Here is an 18,389-nt window from a genome sequence, read left to right as displayed (position 1 = left end):
CATTGGCTGTGTGACCCTGCACAGGTCTTTAAGGTCTTAGTAACTACAGACGAGTCTCTAAGACTGAAGGCGGTAGAGAAGCTGTCGGCCTGCATTGGCAGAGAGCCTTTCTTCTCCTAGAACTTTCTGCTAGGAAGTGCCAGTGAAATCAAGGTGCAGCTGTGTCCCTCTACCTACTAGCTAAATTATTCAATGGATAACTAGCTATGAATTACATTTCCTTACTTCTTCTATTCCATAAATTAAATATGAATGGTTATTCATGCTAGTGCTCATAATAATAAGCATACATTTTGGCATCCTTTTCTGGCTTTCAGAGTGATTATTACTGCCTAGAGGCATGGAGAAACATTTAAGTATCTTCCCATTTTACAGATGCTGCTTAACTCATTTAAGTGACTTGGTTTTCGATGTGTAATATAATATGTGATTCAAACATACTTTTGAAATCTAAGCAATTTTTTTTTTCTTTTGACCTGTGTACAAAACTTTAAAGTTACTATTATTACATTGTTGAGAATGTTAGAAAGATAATTAAAGATTTTGCCTATTATTTCTGCCCTAAATCAGGTAGCATAAATTTATCTGACCCTTTAGAATGATCATAATAAATTCTTGTTAATTGTTTGAATTAAGTTACTACTGCTGCTACTACTACCACCATCACCATTACAACTACTACTATTAGATGATTTTTACTTAGTGCTTTCGGAAGTTTCAGGAGCACTTTTCACAGATCATTTGAATTTCCCAGTAATCATGGAAGATAGGTGCCATTGTATTCCTCATTTTACAGTTAAGGAAACCGAGGTCAACAGCAAATAAGACTGTGTCTGTGACATTACCCAGCTGCCTTCTCTGGGAAGATTGCTGCTGTAACTTTGGATCTCCCTGCCCTGGAGGGAAGCAGATCTGTCAGGGGCACATTTGTAGGGTGGCATCTTGGCCACAGCCGTGACTTCAGTGACCAGAGGTTTGGACTTGGTCGTCAGGTTGGCTAAAAAAATAAAATCAGCCATGTGCTCTGACGCATTTAGTGTGAGAGTGTCAGCCAACAAAGAATCAACAAGGTGTAGTGGACTCTAGTGGTCAAATCCTGCCACAGACACTGCCTAACTGAGTGATCCTGGACAAATCACTGAATCAGTCTTGGTCTCAGTTTCTTCTTCTGAAAAATGGGACTAATAATAGCACCATCTTCCCAGGTTTGTTCTGAGAATCAAATGAGATAACATATGTAAAGTGCCTTGCATACTTTAAATTGCTATGTAAATGTGAATTGTTACTACAGACATAACTTTCAGGTTTATAAAGTGAACCTGTACATGCACTTTATTACTGATGCTTTAGAAACCTTTGGATACTTCAAACTCCTGTTCCTCACATGCCCCCCAAGTTGTCCTTAATGATGGGAGAAGGTCACAAATTTTTTTTCTCTCCCAAAAGCATCAAAAGGAAACCAGCTATCTAGTTAACAAATCCACACACACTTATTAAACACTTAGTGTCCCAAGCACTGTGCTAAGCCTGAGAAGAAAACTACAGTAGCTGTATGTTTTCTCCTATTTTCTTGTGCCGAATAGCTAATCAGCAGAAAGAAGGAAGAGAAAACAGAACCTGGGGCAAACGGAGAGGATTGCCACAGTTACCAGTCCTCCTTCCGGTCCTCCTGAATGAAAATGATATATTAAAAATGATGGTTTTGCAATTTTTGGTAAATTATGTTTAATAGCTATTAATCTTGCAAATTTCTGGAAAAGCATTTTCCTAGGAAATCCAAATATAAGCAATAATTTCATGATAATTAGAATAAAATAGGTTATCCTAGGATAGAAGAAAATACTGGGTTGTAACCTTTAACCAGTAGGGTATTTATAAAAATATACAGTTTGGTCCTTGGCCCACATGTAAATTACCTTGAATATTTTTAATATACCTTATTTTAAAAAAATACTACCAGTGGCAAAAAGGAGGGAATGATTTATTTTACTGCTTCTTGGGGCATTATAATTTCTTGTCAATTCTACAAGCCAAACAATAATTTTACCCCAATTCTTTCATTTTCTGTTTGTTTTAACCTTTATTTTCATAGTTTCGCCCCAAGAGACTGTGGATGCTGTTGATGTATCTCTATGAGCAATAGAGGAAACAATCCCCTCAAAATTCTGTTCCCTCTTAAAGATATGTGATAATAGCATCCTTGGTTCTTTGAGAAGTTCTAAAAACTAAAGTTATATTTATACAGGAAGTTGGATTCTGCTCAGATTCTTAATATATGTGATTATGTATTACTTTTAAACTTGGATATTAAAGGAGCCTTTTGGATTATTTTTTAGGCCAAAGAAGATGACTTGGGCACATTTTCTTCAGCAGACTTAAAGGATATGTCTTCTCATCAGCTGATTGAGTTTCTAGCATTGATGCTAGTGGCGGTAAGTGCTCTATGTCAAAGTATTGGAAATAAAAATGGGGGGGAAAGCCAAGAGCAATATTATAGCTTATCACAGGGAGAGGAACAAAAAAAAAAGGGGGGGGGGAAGAAATTATCTATAAAAGTAATTTATTCCAAAAGCATCTGAACATGTGGTGCATAAGTCCTTTTGATCTCTTTTCCTTGAAGTGTGAGTTCTCCAGGTGGAGGCTGGATGACCATTTGCCAGAAATGCTACAGAATAAGGCTCTCATGTCCTGGACCCCTCTAGCATTAACTAGTTACACCCCTGTTCAGAATGATGTTTTTAAATGCATAAACAAAACACAGAGGGTTACAGAAGAAACCAGTTATATTGAACTGGTGTGACAGTAAAGGCTCATGCCTTTTTTTTCTTTTTCTTTTTTCTTTTTTTGAATCCATGTGTCAGTGGCAGCTCCCTGGCTTTGGGAAAATGTCCTTCCCAATGTGCCCTAGTACTGGAAGCCACATAGTCTTCTAAGTTAGTTAGAGGCTGAATCCTGGCTTATTTCATTCTTAAAAGTATTCCCCTCGTGAAGGTAGCACAAATTCTCTGCCAAACACAAGGATGAGAGGTGGAAAGAGGCTCAAGAGAATTGGTCAACAGGATGTCGTAGCTTGTGGATCACAGGAGAGAGCAGGGAGAGATGAGGGGGAAATACAGAGGGACTCTAGGCCAAATGGCAGCATGGGCAAAAACTACAGCAAAGTTACGGATAATTTCAGCAGAATTCCCTGGTGGTTTTCAAAGGAGGCCAGACACATTGAGGTTGTTGGGAGAGGGAATTCCTGTTCAGATCCCCTTTGGCCTTGGAGAGTCTCTGATGCCAAGTCAGTCAGTTGGCCAAGAAACCCCACACGGACCCCAGTCACAGGGGACAGATCTCTGTATGTGGTTGTGGAGAAGGCTTTTGGTGCTCAGTAGAATAGGAATAAACTTCAGTCTTAAAAACTCGGTTGGTATACAAAGAAGAAGCAATAGTGATCCTATGAGAAACAGTAATTTGGAAAATAATTTGTAACCCTTCCATTACAATCATTGCACTTGGGATAGCTCAGTTTTGGATCCATTTTTGTATTCTGCTTTTTAAGAGAAATATGGAAGACTTTGAGTCATTTCCCCCTCCCCCCCAAAAAAAGAAAAAAAAAACTATATAGATGCTTTGCTTCAAATTGATTTGAAAAGCATTTATGCAGTGCTTAGGCAGGCACAATAACCCCTCTCCTCAAGGAGTTTACATTCCAACAAGAGAAGACAGAGTTGGAAACGGGGAAAGGAAGGACATGATTTAGAAATGGCCTGCCCTGCTGGCCCAGGACCAGGATGAGCCCAGGGTCGCAAGGGGGAGAGAAGGTCCCTGAGGAAAGGTTTCAACAGTCATAATCACTTACAGAGGAAAAGTGATCTTCACCTGCATGGCCAGTGTGTTAGCTGTAATCCGTAAAGCTTTAGAAGGCACGCTGCCAGTCGTCTGTTTGAAGCTCTTCAGAACCAGTGGAACCCTCGCTCTGTGAGCTATCATGCAAGCCAGTATGTGGCGTATCCCTTCTCTTATGGTCCATTTGGATTCTCTGATTTTGCCATCTATATTTTTGGCTTTGAACTGCAAGACAATGTTAAAATTACTCTTCCCAAAATTATTTTGTGCCAAATTTATTATTTTGAACTTGCAGTGAGGAAAGCCCTTCTAGCAATAAGATCGGCACCTGTCCTGGTGAGAGATGCCCCCTGAGAAGTAGCGCACATACAGGCCGTGCAGAGGCCGGCCCTGACCTGCGTCCCATGGTTTCACAGCCAGCGACCCAGCAGGGAGCAGAATTCTGTTAATGATAAACTCATACAGAGTTTGCTCTGTCCTGAATACATTGTGTCATTTGGTCATCTCCAGCATAATTCTTTTGGTTTGCAAAATTCTCCGTATTTCAGCTGAAATCATGCCTCTCTCCAACTCTTTTCTTCCAAAAAACACAGCTGAAGTGGCCCGTGACACTTTGTCTTTTCTTTTAGGCACCAATTCCAGTGTCACACGTACAGCGGATGCAGGAGGTGTACAACTTCAATGCTGTTAAAAACTCCGAGATTCGCTTCAGGTATATGAACATGTATCGCAAAGGAAGGGGCGTTCCACATAGACATTGGGAAGGGGGAGGCAGAGAAATTGGCCATCTGGCTCCTCTCACCCTCCTGGGGCTCCCTTGGAGGGTCATGCTCCTCCTGTCGGTGGTGCACGCATGTGTTCCCTTGCTGTGACATAGGGAGAGAAGAGATCCTGTGGCAAAAAGGCTTTCTTCCCAAACTATTGGGATCCATCTTCTCTGTTACGTGACTCAGAGCACCTCATTAAAGCATTCCTCATTAAAATTCACACTGGGGCTGTTAGATCCCAGTGACTTCAGAAAGCAGAATTTCCTATTTCCTTAACACCTGCACTGTGCATCCTCTTGGGAGCCTGAGGAATCTTCAAAGAGGAAAAAGGAGTTGGGTGGGGGTACTAAGGGTTTTTAACAGATTTAGAAATTGTTCTCTGTTTTATTGCTATAAGTAAGTCCTTTCTGAGAATGAGTTAGTATTTGATGGTGATTTTGCATAAGAGAATTAGGGTGAGATAAAGTTAGGTACACTGAGTTTTGAGCCTTGTCCTGAGTGGCCTTGTTCCAGGACTTAACTTTTTGGTACTTTGGTTTCCCATTATGTCGAATCCTTGGAAAACATCGGTACTTCTAGTAGATCTTGACTGTCACTGAAAGTCACCTGGGGACAATAATCAAGTTACTTCATTCCCCAGGGTTCAGTTTCTTCCTGTATAAAAAAAGGACTGGATTCAGGGCCCGGCAAAGGCCCTTTCCAGTTTTCCACCCCTGACTTCCTTGTCTGCTGCTTCTCTCATCAGGTGGCTGCGCCTTTGCATCCAGTCCAAGTGGGAGGATGCTGTGCCCCTGGCTCTAGAAATGGCCACAGGACAAGGAAGACTGAAGTTTACTCGCCCCCTGTTCAAGTAAGACCTCTTGATGTCCAGAATGTCTTCTGAGCACTAACACAGCACAGTGGCAGGAAGGGCCAATTACTTCATTTCTCTCCCCACATTTAGTATATATTTAGTTGGCCAGCACACACTGCTTCCTTTGTGCAGGCTTCTGAGGGAACAAAGATGGGTCAAGGAGCACCTGTTCTATGGGGGGATCATAAGCTGAAGGGAGGCCTCAGGGTAGGGAGGCAAGGCAGCCACATGGGGATGGGGATATAAGTATGTTGTGGCCCAGGTATTATGGCTTCTAGTTCTGTTTTGAGGAAAGTCAATCCAAAGATAGCTTTTTTAAAAGGTCAGGTTTTCCCAGTGCTGTCATCAGGAGGAATTCCTGGCAACCCCCAAAGGTTATTTAGAAAGCTTGAAGAAAATCCAGTCTGCTCTGTAGGTTCAGTGCTCCTCTCCAGAAGGCGCCCAAACATCACCAAGATGTTGTAGTTTCCATCTCAGACACCACTGAGAACCAGGCTAGAGATGGGTGCCAGAGCTCTGGTTCCCCTGATCTGGGCCACTCACAGCCTAGAACTTGGCCTGGAGCCCTCCCCGTGGGGGGAAGTGACTCTGTGAGACCTGTGTGGTCTGCACATGTCAGGGGTGGAACTGGAACTTGGAGCTTCCTGACGCCGAGGCCAGATCTCCATCCACCAAATTTATTTCACTTTATGGAGAAGACAGGCTTTTATTTGGAGATCCAAGATAAGTGATATGATCAACCCTATTATTCCCCTCTGAGTTTGTATGGATGCCAGAACATTTAAATGAAGAGGGTTAGCCAGTTCCCCGGGAGATTTGGAGGGAGTGAGGAAGAGAAGCCTAGAATTATTTGCCAGGGTTGGGGGGAAGCCAGTCACATTTTAAAAATCTGAATATTCCCAAAGGCTTGAGGAGTATAGTTCTGAGCACTGCCTCTGCTGCTCATGGGTGGGGAGCACTCTCAGGGCCTCCAGGAAGGACTTCATCAATGCTTAATAGACTGATTAGGAGCTGTAGAAAGGAAAAGCAGTCATTAGCAGGAAGCCAGGAAAAGAAACTGTTGGGGATGTTTTCTGTGACATCCCTCGCTCCAGACATTGCAATTTTCACAGGGACAATCAAACCAGATGGTCATGGATAACTTGTTGGGTGACTTAATTCCCTGCTGGCTTTATTAAATTTAGTAAATGAAAAAAACCCATTCAGTTTATGGTTTGGTAAATTAATTAAGCCAAATTTGATTTATAACGTCAGTTTTTCTAGGACATTGGGAAATTAATAACGGCATAAGTCTTGCTTTTAAATCCTGCCTCCATGTCTCTTCATTCAATGGGCCATGAATCTGAGGAACTTTGGCCGACTGTACCCTGAGCTGAGGAGGCGTTAGGGATGGACCTGGTTATGGCGGAAGATCAGGCCAACTATGTCTACATAGATTCCTTGCCAACTTGGCAAGCAAGTGGGTGATGGCAACGCCCTGAGATCGTCTGAGAAGACAAGGGAGGGTTGCATTTCTCTGTTAGGAATAGTGGACCCACCCCAGCTCTGTCACAAGTACTCTGAAATACTGGTATTTCAGAGAAGCCTTTCTTTGGAAATGGAAGCCTTCTGTAACCCAGACCTGCCTCCCCTTCTGGAAGGGTAAGGAAGGAATATGCAAAAGGTTATACAAAAATGTATTTTTCATAGGGAAAAAATGATGCTTCCGTAACTTTTCTATTTTGTGATTTAAATTCATTTGAGTCCAGTTTGATACAGAATATTAAAGACTGTATTTTAATATTCACCTTTAGGAATTATGCAAGCTTACAAATAAGCAGTGGTTAGTCACGTCCTTATTTCAGGGTTTCCATTTGTCTTCGGCATTTAAACTGTTGTGGTTTTTCCTTTTTTTTTACTGTAATCTCCTTAAGTTTTTTTAATGAATTGCTTTTCATATTAAATGAAGCATTTATTAAATACTAACTGTGTGCTGGACACTATTCTGTACACTGGAGAGACAAAGAAACAGAGCCTAACCTGCCTTCCTGGAATTTATAGTCTGCTTTTATTTTGAAAAGCAGTTGAAAATTGCATGGAGAAGATTATTTTTTAAAAGATGACACAAGCAGATACACATTATCATTTAGCCTTGTGTTAAGTTCTATATAATGTTGTGTTGTATAAAATTATGTAAAAATCTTTTGCAGGGATCTTGCTGCCTTTGATAAGTCCCGGGATCTGGCTCTCAGTGCCTATCAGCAACACAAAGCTAGTATGCATCCCGTGACTGCCATGCTAGTGGGGAAGGATCTGAAAGTGGACTGAGGACCTCTCCTGCCCGCCGTTCAGTTTCATAGTGAATGATTGAAATACGTTCTGTGAATCGCTGTTGTAATCACACATTCCCATTTACTCAGATTTGTATTCTATTGTATCAGTGATTTTTGCCAAAATAAATCAAGCTGAGATTTTTAAAGCTGCCTCCTATTTGTCAAAAAGAATTTCTGCAGCATTGGGAAACTTGCCATGTTTAGTGGTTCTTAAGATGTCAGACCCATGAAAGGAAGAAAGCCATCCAGGCCCGACCCACTGTCCACAAAAATGCTTCTGTATTATTATGATTAATACATGACTTGGGTTGTTTGTTGGAAGCTGCTGCCATCCACAACTTCAGCACAATCGAATGTCTAGTTTTTTAATAAACTTGAAAGCATGGGTACCTTTTGCTCTTAGTCTGTTATCACCTTACTTAATAATAAACTAATACAGTAGCAAAATTAATTAGCAACCCCCCGTGAACAAAAAAAAAAAAATAAACCAGGTCGTATTGCCTTTAGGGTCGGGAATCTTCCTGGACAGAGCTCTTTATTTTGCCTAAGACTGGCACTGATCAGTCTTTGATGTGTTCTTCCCATCTGTCTCTTTAGCTGACAAAATGCTGACCACCTTCGGCTCCTCTAGTAATTTTGGTGGTTGTTTCCAAAGCCAATAGATTTTGGAGGGGCCAGATTGTTTATTATTATTTATACATGAAGAACACTTACCCTTGGTTTTCTATCCCATCTGGGGCTCCTCAATAAGAAAGAGTCTTTTGATGAAGTTTTACAGAGATTGAGAGAGAAGTCCCAAAGGGAATTCAGATCCAAACCATTGGAACAGAAATTTTATATTTAGGAGATCTGATTTCCATTATTTAGTTCACCAGTTACACGCTTTCTTCATCAAAAATACTTCATTTATCATGCACTAACCCCTTCTAAGCAGAGAATGAATGCCCCATCCTTTTTTCTTTTTTAATGCCTGCAGTGATTTTTATTTAAGGAAAAGTAATTCTCTGGCCACGTGTGTGTGAGGCACTCCTGTAATCTCCTCCAATGGAGAAACTGAGTCAGATGGGTTCCTTGAGCTGAGCAGAGTTCTCAGCTATAGTAAAGGTAAAGTCAGTTGAGGGTCTGAAGTACATCCACTATCACTGAGAGAAATGGGGAGGGACACAGGCTACCTAAAGAGGGACAAGCAGTTCATTATGAAAGTGGGGCAAGTCAAAGGGAAGGAAAGGAAAGGGGGAAGGAAGGAGAAAAACAGGGAGAAAAAGAAAGGGAGAAGACAAGAAAAATGAAAAGGATGAAAGTAAGGGAAGGAAAATGGGAAGAAGTAAAGGGAAGGAAAGAAAATTAGGAAGGTATTAGTTATATTTCTATTGTATACATAATTTAGGCCATCAATTAAGTTATACACACATGGGGGAGCTAGGTGGAACTGCTGTGGATAGAGTACTGGTCCTGAGTCAGGAAAACACATTTTCCTGAGTTCAAATCTGACCTCAGATCTCAGTGACCCTGGCCAAGTCCCTTCATCCTGTTTGCCTCAGTTTCCTCATCTGACAAAAGAGCTGGAGAAGGAAATGGCAAACCATTCCAGTCTCTTTGCCAAGTAAACCCTAAGTGGAGCTATGAAGAGTCAGATACATTTGAAACAACCAAATAACAAAATGCTATACTCAATGGTACAGGGAGCATGACTTCTCTAGGAGCTTAATTGAATTAGGCATAAATTCACCAGATCAGAAGGCACTTATAAAGGGTTATTATTATTGTTGTTGCTCTTACTGCGGTTGTTGGTTTTTTTGTTGTTGTTTTTTGAGGGGAGGGAAGATTTAATTAGAATAGGAACTCCTAATGAGAAATCTCCCTCTACCAATGCTACAGTAGAGAACCTGCCTCAAAGTCAGGACAACCCAAGAACTAGTCTCACCTCTAATGTGATTGCTGTGTGATTCTGGACTAATCAGTTAATCATTCAATATCGCCAAGTGACTCTAAGGACTATAAATCACAGCGTATGTGCTGATCTATGCTGGCAAACTCATGCACGGTCAGTCAAAATTAAATGAAAATTAATTAAAACTTATTCAATTAAAATATTTTCCCCATTAATCAAAAAATATTTTTTTTCTGTCTCCCTGCTCCTTCCTTCACCTTCTAACAAAATGCCCAGGCAAATTCCCAAACTGTCTATAAAAAATACAGGGCATCCCAAAAGTCTTAGTGAAACTTTAATAGCTTAAAGACTTTTGGAACACGCTGTATAGTCTCATTCTGTGCCAAGAGTCCTTCATATCACAGTAGATAATGTGTAAAGTCATCAGTCCTCTGAAACCTTGGTTGGTCAATAGCTTGGAAAAAACATTAATTATTTCAAAATTGTCATGCACAGAGAATGCCTGTGGAGATACATATTTGTGGGATTTATGTAAAACTCTGCCCTAGTTCCAGGATAGATATAATCAGAAGTTTCAGCCTGGGAGTGGATAGAGCTCTTTCCAAACAGTGGCTTAATGAACCTGAACAAGCAAGAGGAAAAAGGTCTCTTTGATTGGCTTCCCTTTTACAGAGAGAGAGAGAGAGAGAGAGAGAGAGAGAGAGAGAGAGAGAGAGAGAGAGAGAGAGAGAGAGAGAGAGAGAGAGAGAGAGAGAGAGAGAGAGAGAGAGAGAGAGAGAAAGGAAAAAGAAAGAAAGAAGAAGGAAGGGAGGGAGAAAAAATTGCATGATTTAGTCTATATTCATTTCTTTGGAAGCAAATCACTTTTTTCATCATGATTCCTTTGGGATTGTCTTAGATGATTATATTGCTGAAAAAGAAAGGAAGGAAAAAGAGAGACAGAGAGAGGAAGAGAGAGGGAGGGAGGAAAGAAGGAAGGAGAGGAAGAAAGAAAGAAAGAAAGAAAAGAAGAAACAAAGAAAGAAAAGAAAGGAAGGAAGGAAAGAAGAAAGAGAAAGAAAAGGAAGGAAGGAAGAAGAAAGAAAGAAAGAAAGAAAGAAAGAAAGAAAGAAAGAAAGAAAGAAAGAAAGAAAGAAAGAAAGAAAGAAAGAAAGAAAGAAAGAAAGAGGAAGGAAGGGAGGGAGAAAAAATTGCATGCTTTAGTCTATATTCTTTTCTTTGGAAGCAAATCACTTTTTTCATCATGATTCCTTTGGGATTGTCTTAGATGATTATATTGCTGAAAAAGAAAGGAAGGAAAAAGAGAGACAGAGAGAGGAAGAGAGAGGGAGGGAAGAAAGAAGGAAGGAGAGGAAGAAAGAAAGAAAGAAAGAAAGAAAGAAAGAAAGAAAGAAAGAAAGAAAGAAAGAAAGAAAGAAAGAAAGAAAGAAAGAAAGAAAGAAAGAAAGAAAGAAAGAAAGAAAGAAAGAAAGAAAGAAAGAAAGAAAGAAAGAAAGAAAGAAAGAAGGAAACAAAGAAAGAAAAAGAGAAAGCGTGCTTCTGTTCTTTGCTCAGTTTTTTCCTGTAGAGGTGGATCACATTTTTCCTCACGTTTGGAATTGTCTTGGAGACTGCTGAGAATACTTATGCCATTCACAGTTCTCCATCACACAAGGTTGCTTCTACCGTGTACAATGTGATCCTGGTTCTTCTCACTTCACCCTGTATCAGTTGACATAAGGCTTAAGTTGACTCTTACTTCTTCCCAGTGGCAGCTCATTCACTGAATTACCTCTGACGCTCGGGTCCCCTCTGTTGCTTAGATCAGGCAGGCCTTTGATTGCACGGTATAGACCAAAGGGCAGAGTGAGAGAGGGCTTCTTTTTTAAAAAATCAATTCCTTCCCTACAAATAGTGCCCCACCCCCTCATTTGGTCCGGCCTGGGTTAAAACATTTCTAGAGGGAGATAACACCTCAGCCTCTAGTTCTTTCTCCCAACCTAGATAAGGAGGTGTGTCTCCTGACCCAATTGGGGAGTGGATGCAGCGCTTTCCAAACAGTGGCCTAATCAACCTGAAAGGCGAGAGGGAAAAGGCCTCCCTGATTGGCCTCTCCCTGTCCGTGGGCTGACTTGCAGGAACATAATCAGTCCCGTCTAGGTCCTCCTGGGCAGAGGTGACAGCCTCCGGGAGAGAGAAGATGCCCAGATACACGGTCCACGTCCGGGGGGAGTGGCTGGCCGTGCCCTGTCAGGGCGAAGGCCTCACGGTGCGGTGGCTGGGCCGGGAAGCCGTGAGGAGGTACATGAAGAACAAGCCGGATAACGGCGGCTTCGCCTCGGTGGATGACGTGAAGTTCTACATGCGGAGATGTAAGGGGCTGGGCCTGCTGGACCACGACGACCTGCTCGAAGTCGCCTTGGAAGACAACGAGTTTGTGGAAGTCGGTAAGTGGAGCCGGCGGGCCTGAGCGGGGAGAGACCGCCCCTGGAGAGAGGGGGCTCCGGCTATCAGCATCCTTCAGAGTCTGGGACATAACGGTGGGCCGCCCGGCCCAGCCTCATCCTTTAACAGAGGAGGACGCTGACTTAGAGGCTGGCCATCTTCCAGCCTCCTCCTAACTTTATAAAGAAGCTGGTTCTCAGAGACAATGGGAGACCATCAAGAATTACCCGGTCCAATCCCTTACTTTACAGATTTCTCTTCTTTAGAGTAGAGGCTTTCGAAGGTCAGGTGTTACTGCTTGGTTCCTGGTAAAAGAGCAGGCCAAAGGGAAGAAATCTACTTTATTTTTTATTTTAAGTCTCACTCACTATGCCTTAACACTTTTTGCCTTTTACTTTCTCTTTCTTTTTAAAAATGTATCATTGATATTTTTTGTTTGTAGTTCATGGTCATTTCTGGGCATAGCCCCCTTGTCTTATCCTCCTCAGATTCAACTGTCCTTTAGTAAAGAAAAATGCCCTTAATAATGTGTGTAATCAATAAACAGTTACTAAACACCTATTTATGTACCAAGCACAGTGTTAAGTACATATTGAGTAATTTGTGTTTAACCATGCTGGCACATAACAGGAGCTTAATAAAAGTTTACTGATTGTTTAATTATATTTTACAGCTATATAATACATATACATAAAACATATACAACACATATATAATTACATGTATAACATAATACCTATACATAATAAACATGTACTTACATGTAAATATATATATATATATATTTATAATTACACATTTTTAATACACACACATCTCTTTCTGTCCTTTTAACTACTCACATCTCTGCAATGGGGATCATAGATTTTAGAAGCCATCTAGTATCACTTCCTCATTTTAAACAATAGAAATTGAGGCCTAAAGAAATGGAAACAGACTTTCCCACAAAGGTAGTGACTGGCAGAGCTAGGGGGCTGAGTAGACTATTCACTGAAAAGCATCATAGTGTGGCAGAAAGAATACTGGCACTGAGATCAAGGGACCTGGATTCAAATCCTGCCTCAACTATTACCTTGATGACTTTGGTCAATTACTTGACCAATCTCATCTTTAGAATATGGGAATTTTAACTTTGTAATCCTCTGATAATTTGTCCCCCAATACTGTTATTGATTTCCGTCATTCATGGGCCTGCCTTCTATTTGTATAGACATTTTGGCTGTTACTTGGAATCTGTGATTTTGCAAAAAATGCACCTGAGCCTAAAGAGGGTCCTAGGAGTTGAAAATTGAGCTGCAGTCTGTCAATAAACATTTGTGAAGTGCCTACCATGTGCCAGGCATATGACTAAGCCCTGCGTATGCAAAAAGAAACCAAGGCAGTCTCTGCTTTCAGGGAGCACACAGTCTAATGATAGACAATGTACAAACTAGATAGATTAGATAGATAGATAGATAGATAGATAGATAGATAGATAGATAGATAGACAGAGATAATAGATAGATAGACAGACAGAGATAATAGATATAGATAATAGATAGACAGACAAAGATAATAGATAGACAGACAGACAAAGATAATAGGCAGACAGACAGACAGATAATAGACAGAGATAATAGATAAACAGACAGAGATAATAGATAGATAGACAGACAGATAATAGATAGAGATAATAGAGAGACAGACATAGATAATAGTTAGATAGACAGACAGAGATAATAGATAGATGGAGATAATAGATAGATGAGACAGACAAACAGATAGACACACACACCAGATGATAAATAGACAGACATAGATAAATAGAAAGACAGACAGATAGACACAGATGATAGATACACAGATAAACAGAATCAGACAAATAGACAGAGATGGTACATAGATAGACAAATAGATAAATAGGAAGACTGACAGTTAGATGGACTCATAGATAGACAGATGATAGACACACAGAGATTCAGACAAATAGACACACACAGAGATAAGACACATAAATAGGTAGATCGATAGATAGATAGATAGAGATAATACACAGACATAGACAAAGAAAGATAGACAGATAAATAGAAAGATGGATAGATAAATGGATGGATGGATGGATGGATGGATGGATGGATGGATGGATGGATGGATGGATGGATGGGTGGATGGATGGATGGATGGATGGATGGATGGATGGATGGGTGGATGGATGGATGGATGGATGGATGGATGGATAGATGGATGGATGGATGGATGGAGATAGATGTATACAGAGATAGAGATAAAGGGAGAAAGAGGAAAAAGTCAGAAAAAAGACAGAGAAAGAAACACAGAGATACAGAGAGAGGAGAGAAATGTTTATTAGAATAAAGGGGGCTATTATGAAAGACTTTCTGAAGGTGGGATTTAGCTGGGACTTGAAGGAAGTCAGGGAAGTTGGGAAGCAGAGACAGGGGGTGGGGGGACATTTCAGGCCTGAAGGAGAGATAGGAAACATGCTCATAATCATGAGCGGGAAGTGTCTTGTGGGAGAGAGAGTAAGGAGGCTGGATATAGGGGGTATAAAGTGTAAACAGACAGAAAAGTTGGGGAGGAGGCAGGGAGAGGAGCCATACCTGTGAGGCAAGCTGAGCAGCCTGGGCCAGCTGGGCTCAAGAGGAACAACATAAAGACATCACGTGAAGAGAAAATAAGAATAACAACAGCAGCAACCACAACCATCATTTACATTCTGTTTTAAGGTTTGCAAAAATGCTGTTTTTCAAGTGGCACATTCTACCCTTTGGTTAGACATTGGGACCCTGCAGCCTGGAAATGTGAAGTGTCATGGCCATCTGTGTTCACCAAACATGTCCCTTTCTATTAGTCTTCCCACAGTTACTGGGCCTTTTTTTGTGGGAGAGTGAACCCCCAATAATGGGGTATTTGAAAAGGTTCACGCTCTATTATTTCAGCAAACACCATTGTTTTAGGGGAAAAAAGAGATGCAGTCACAGTTTCTATTATATCGATTCAGTTATTGATGAGAAATGTGCCATATCATGGCCTTGCCTTATTTTAACTGTAAGATTTGAGGGATTTTTGACTTTGCTCTTTAAGACTCACGGGCCTTCTCATTTCAGTGATAGAAGGTGACGTGATGTCTCCAGACTTCATTCCATCTCAGCCTGAAGGATTTTATCTGTATCCTTTTCCAAGCATCGTCTTATCCTTCTGCAAAAACATCATTGCTCTATAGCCTTCATGTTTCCTTTAACAAGCTTTTTCCAGATACAGCAAATACCGGGAACCTGACAAGGTAGGATTTAAGTAATAGTCTTTCTGGTAGGAGGGGTCCTCTAGGTGCTGGGCCTGGAATCAAGAAGACTCATATTCCTGAGTTCAAATTCAGCCTCAGACACTTCTAGCTGTGTGACCTTGGACAAGTCACTTTACCCTGTCTGTCTCAGTGCCCTCTTCTGTAAAATAAACTCTAGCATCTTTGCCAAGAAAACCAAATAGCAGAATTTTAGCTCTGAAAGGCACCTCCGTGGCCATGTAGTGCAACCCATATTGGAAATCTAATAAGTTGTTTTTCGGTCTCTATTTGCAGAATTTCAGTGAGAAGGAAACCATCCAGAGTGGCCCAGTCCACCTATAGATAACTTTCATTGCAGAGGAGGTTTTCAATCCTGAATTAACCTATTGGCCAACATCTACTTACAGCTCCTAATTCTGTCCCTTGAGGTCAAATGGAACAAATCTAATCCCTTTTCCCACGTGATGACCCTTGGAACACTTGAAAACAGTTTTCATGTCTTTCCCTCCCTTCTTCTTCAAGCTAAATAGTCTTGATTCCGCAACACTTAGATGTAGGGGTGTGCTGGTAAATGTTTAACTACCACCTCTCTGAAAACAAAATGTATGGAAAACAAACGTAAATTTTGATTGCGTTAGCAACATTTTCTCCATCACTTTAGTCTAGATAATCAACAAGATAAGAAAGCAAACTTTAATTCATAATTTGCTGATTTCCAAGATGCAAATGCTCACAATGAAATTTATCTATTTATCTGTTCATTTATTTTTGGTCTTTTCTTTTTCTTTTTCCCCAGTTATAGACCATTTTAAACATTCATTTTTTTTCATTTTAAGTTCCAATTTTTTTTCTCTCTCCCTTTCCTCCCACTCCCTGAGACAAGTAGCAATTTGATATGGGTTATACATATTTAATCATACAAAATATATTACTGTGTTAGTCATCACAGTGAAATTTAACTTATTCCAACGCCCTCTGCTTATATGGCAAAGATCTTTCTTCATTTCATTTGCTTTCATCAATGTCCACCTTAAGGTCTTCAGAACCTCCTACAACCCTCTGTGGGTGATTTGACCAGGACTTATTATCACCTCCTTATCCCAGAAATTATTGCCTCCTAAAAAAGCCCAAGATTGCATTGACTTTGTGGGGGAAGTGCTACCACCTCAACCTGCTTTACTTGTAATGTCTCATTATACCACTGAGTTCTTCCCTTACTAAAATCTGCTTCTTTTGACAGTATATCGCCTTAGATGGAGACAGTCTAACAACTGAGGATTTGGTCAATTTAGGAAAAGGACTCTACAAAATCAAGGTAAATATTGGGTAGTGGAAGACACTCTGAGATGACCATTGCCCTGCCTTGGGAAAATATCCCAACCCAGCTCCTTAACTACTGTTTCCTAGCTTACTGCAGAGGCTGAGAAGAGAGTGCAAGACTCCAGAGAGGTTATCGAAAGTATCGTGAGAGAGAAAACTGGTAGCCATTCACCTTTGGGTCTTGAGATCTTATAAAGTTTTTTTAATGAAATTTTTATTATCTATGGCTAATATACCCTACATTTTTTTCTCTTTTCAGTTGTCTATGGAATCACTACTGGATTTGGAAAATTTGCCAATACTGTCATCCCCCCTGATAAGCTAAAGTAGGTGGGAGACACTTTTTTTCTGAGTAAATTTATTCAGGTTATTTGTGAATTCATTTCATAATGCTCCTAGATCACTTGATGACATATTAGATTGAGTAATGGATTTGGAGTTAGGAGGAAATGAGTTCAAATCTTGCCACAAGTACTTAATAGTTATTCATTTGCCTCAATTTCTTCATCTTTAAAATAAGGATAATAAAAATGGAACTACCTACTGAGTTGATGTGAGGATACAATGAGATAATATTTGAAAAACATTTAGCACAGTGCCTGGCATATAAGTACTTAGCAAATGCTTATTGATTAATTTCTATAATTTGGTGGAAATGGTTAAATGATGAGCCCCAGATTGGAGTTTTAAAAGAGCTGTTCTTTCTTTTTCTTTTTTTCCCTCTCCTCTCTTAGGGAACTCCAGGTCAATTTAGTGCGTTCCCATTCCTCAGGTAATGAGAAATGACTTGAAACTTCTGGTTTTTCTTTAAGTGACAGAAAGGTTGGGGTCGATGGGAGAAGACAAAATATTGATTCTGTTGATGTCCTCGTAGGTGTTGGGAAACCACTGATCCCAGAGAGATGCCGGATGCTTATGGCTTTGAGAATCAACGTCTTAGCCAAAGGATACAGTGGAATTTCCCTGGAAACTCTCAAACAAGTGATTGAAATGTTTAATGGTAATACTCTGGATCCTCTGTTGGATAGATGTTTAATACAAAATAGAATATTATCAGGCTAGTCAATTGGGATGATAGAGGAAGGACAGGAAGAAGATCAAAAGTGATTGAGACAGGAGGAGGGAAAGGGAAATGAGGAAGATGGATGTGACTGGAGATGGGGTTCTATTCTTTCATGACAAAATATAGTCTATAAAAAGTTTTCTATAAAATATGGAGTCTGGAAGTCTTGGATTTGAATTCCACCTCAGATTACTACTGGCTCTGTGATCCTGGATAAAGCCTCATCTCTAAATGATGATCTCTAAAATGGAAATAATGTTGAGATAATCAAATGACATAACATGTATAAAATGCTTTTAGTATACCTTAAGGAACTAAATACATATTATTATTATCAATTTTAAAAAGATAAGAACAAGTTACATCAGCTTCAAATATTAAACCCCATAGTCTCAGTATTGTAGAGCCAAAGCTGAAAGGTACCTCAGAGGCTGCCTGGAACAACCCCCTGTTTTACAGATAGGGAAACTGTGTACCAGGGAGGGAATTACTGACTAGCATAAAATGATGGAGCCAGTTAAGAAACTGATTTTGTGATGCTGTTAAATTCCTTTGCATAGAAAATACTTTGTACTTGCACGGGGGAAATTCCATTGTGAAGCAATATTGAGATTGCAGGACCAGTCCCCTTGAATGTCTCATTTTGTA

General features: G+C 40.3%; 2 protein-coding genes across 3 annotated transcripts in view; both read left to right on the top strand.

Annotated features, from left to right (window-relative positions):
* Positions 1-7,909, top strand: part of LTA4H (leukotriene A4 hydrolase) — a 35,630-nt gene extending 27,721 nt beyond the window's left edge. For both annotated transcript variants that reach the window (XM_074271313.1, XM_074271312.1), the window contains 4 exons: positions 2,337-2,432; positions 4,461-4,543; positions 5,344-5,448; positions 7,641-7,909. In XM_074271313.1, the coding sequence (XP_074127414.1) occupies positions 2,337-2,432; positions 4,461-4,543; positions 5,344-5,448; positions 7,641-7,758 (402 nt within the window). In that variant the 3' untranslated portion in view covers positions 7,759-7,909. The remainder of the gene's footprint in view (positions 1-2,336; positions 2,433-4,460; positions 4,544-5,343; positions 5,449-7,640) is intronic.
* Positions 7,910-11,720: 3,811 nt separating this feature from the next.
* Positions 11,721-18,389, top strand: part of HAL (histidine ammonia-lyase) — a 36,309-nt gene continuing 29,640 nt past the window's right edge. Inside the window, exons 1-8 of the mRNA XM_074271311.1 lie at positions 11,721-12,080; positions 15,183-15,243; positions 15,331-15,358; positions 16,599-16,673; positions 16,766-16,838; positions 16,938-17,004; positions 17,413-17,450; positions 17,553-17,678. Of these exons, the coding sequence (XP_074127412.1) occupies positions 11,834-12,080; positions 15,183-15,243; positions 15,331-15,358; positions 16,599-16,673; positions 16,766-16,838; positions 16,938-17,004; positions 17,413-17,450; positions 17,553-17,678 (715 nt within the window). The 5' untranslated portion in view covers positions 11,721-11,833. The remainder of the gene's footprint in view (positions 12,081-15,182; positions 15,244-15,330; positions 15,359-16,598; positions 16,674-16,765; positions 16,839-16,937; positions 17,005-17,412; positions 17,451-17,552; positions 17,679-18,389) is intronic.

The sequence above is a fragment of the Sminthopsis crassicaudata genome, chromosome 5 (assembly GCF_048593235.1).
Source record: "Sminthopsis crassicaudata isolate SCR6 chromosome 5, ASM4859323v1, whole genome shotgun sequence".
Classification (NCBI taxonomy): domain Eukaryota; kingdom Metazoa; phylum Chordata; class Mammalia; order Dasyuromorphia; family Dasyuridae; genus Sminthopsis; species Sminthopsis crassicaudata.
Note: the sequence above shows the minus strand (reverse complement) of the source record. Positions and strands in the feature narration are given on the sequence as shown.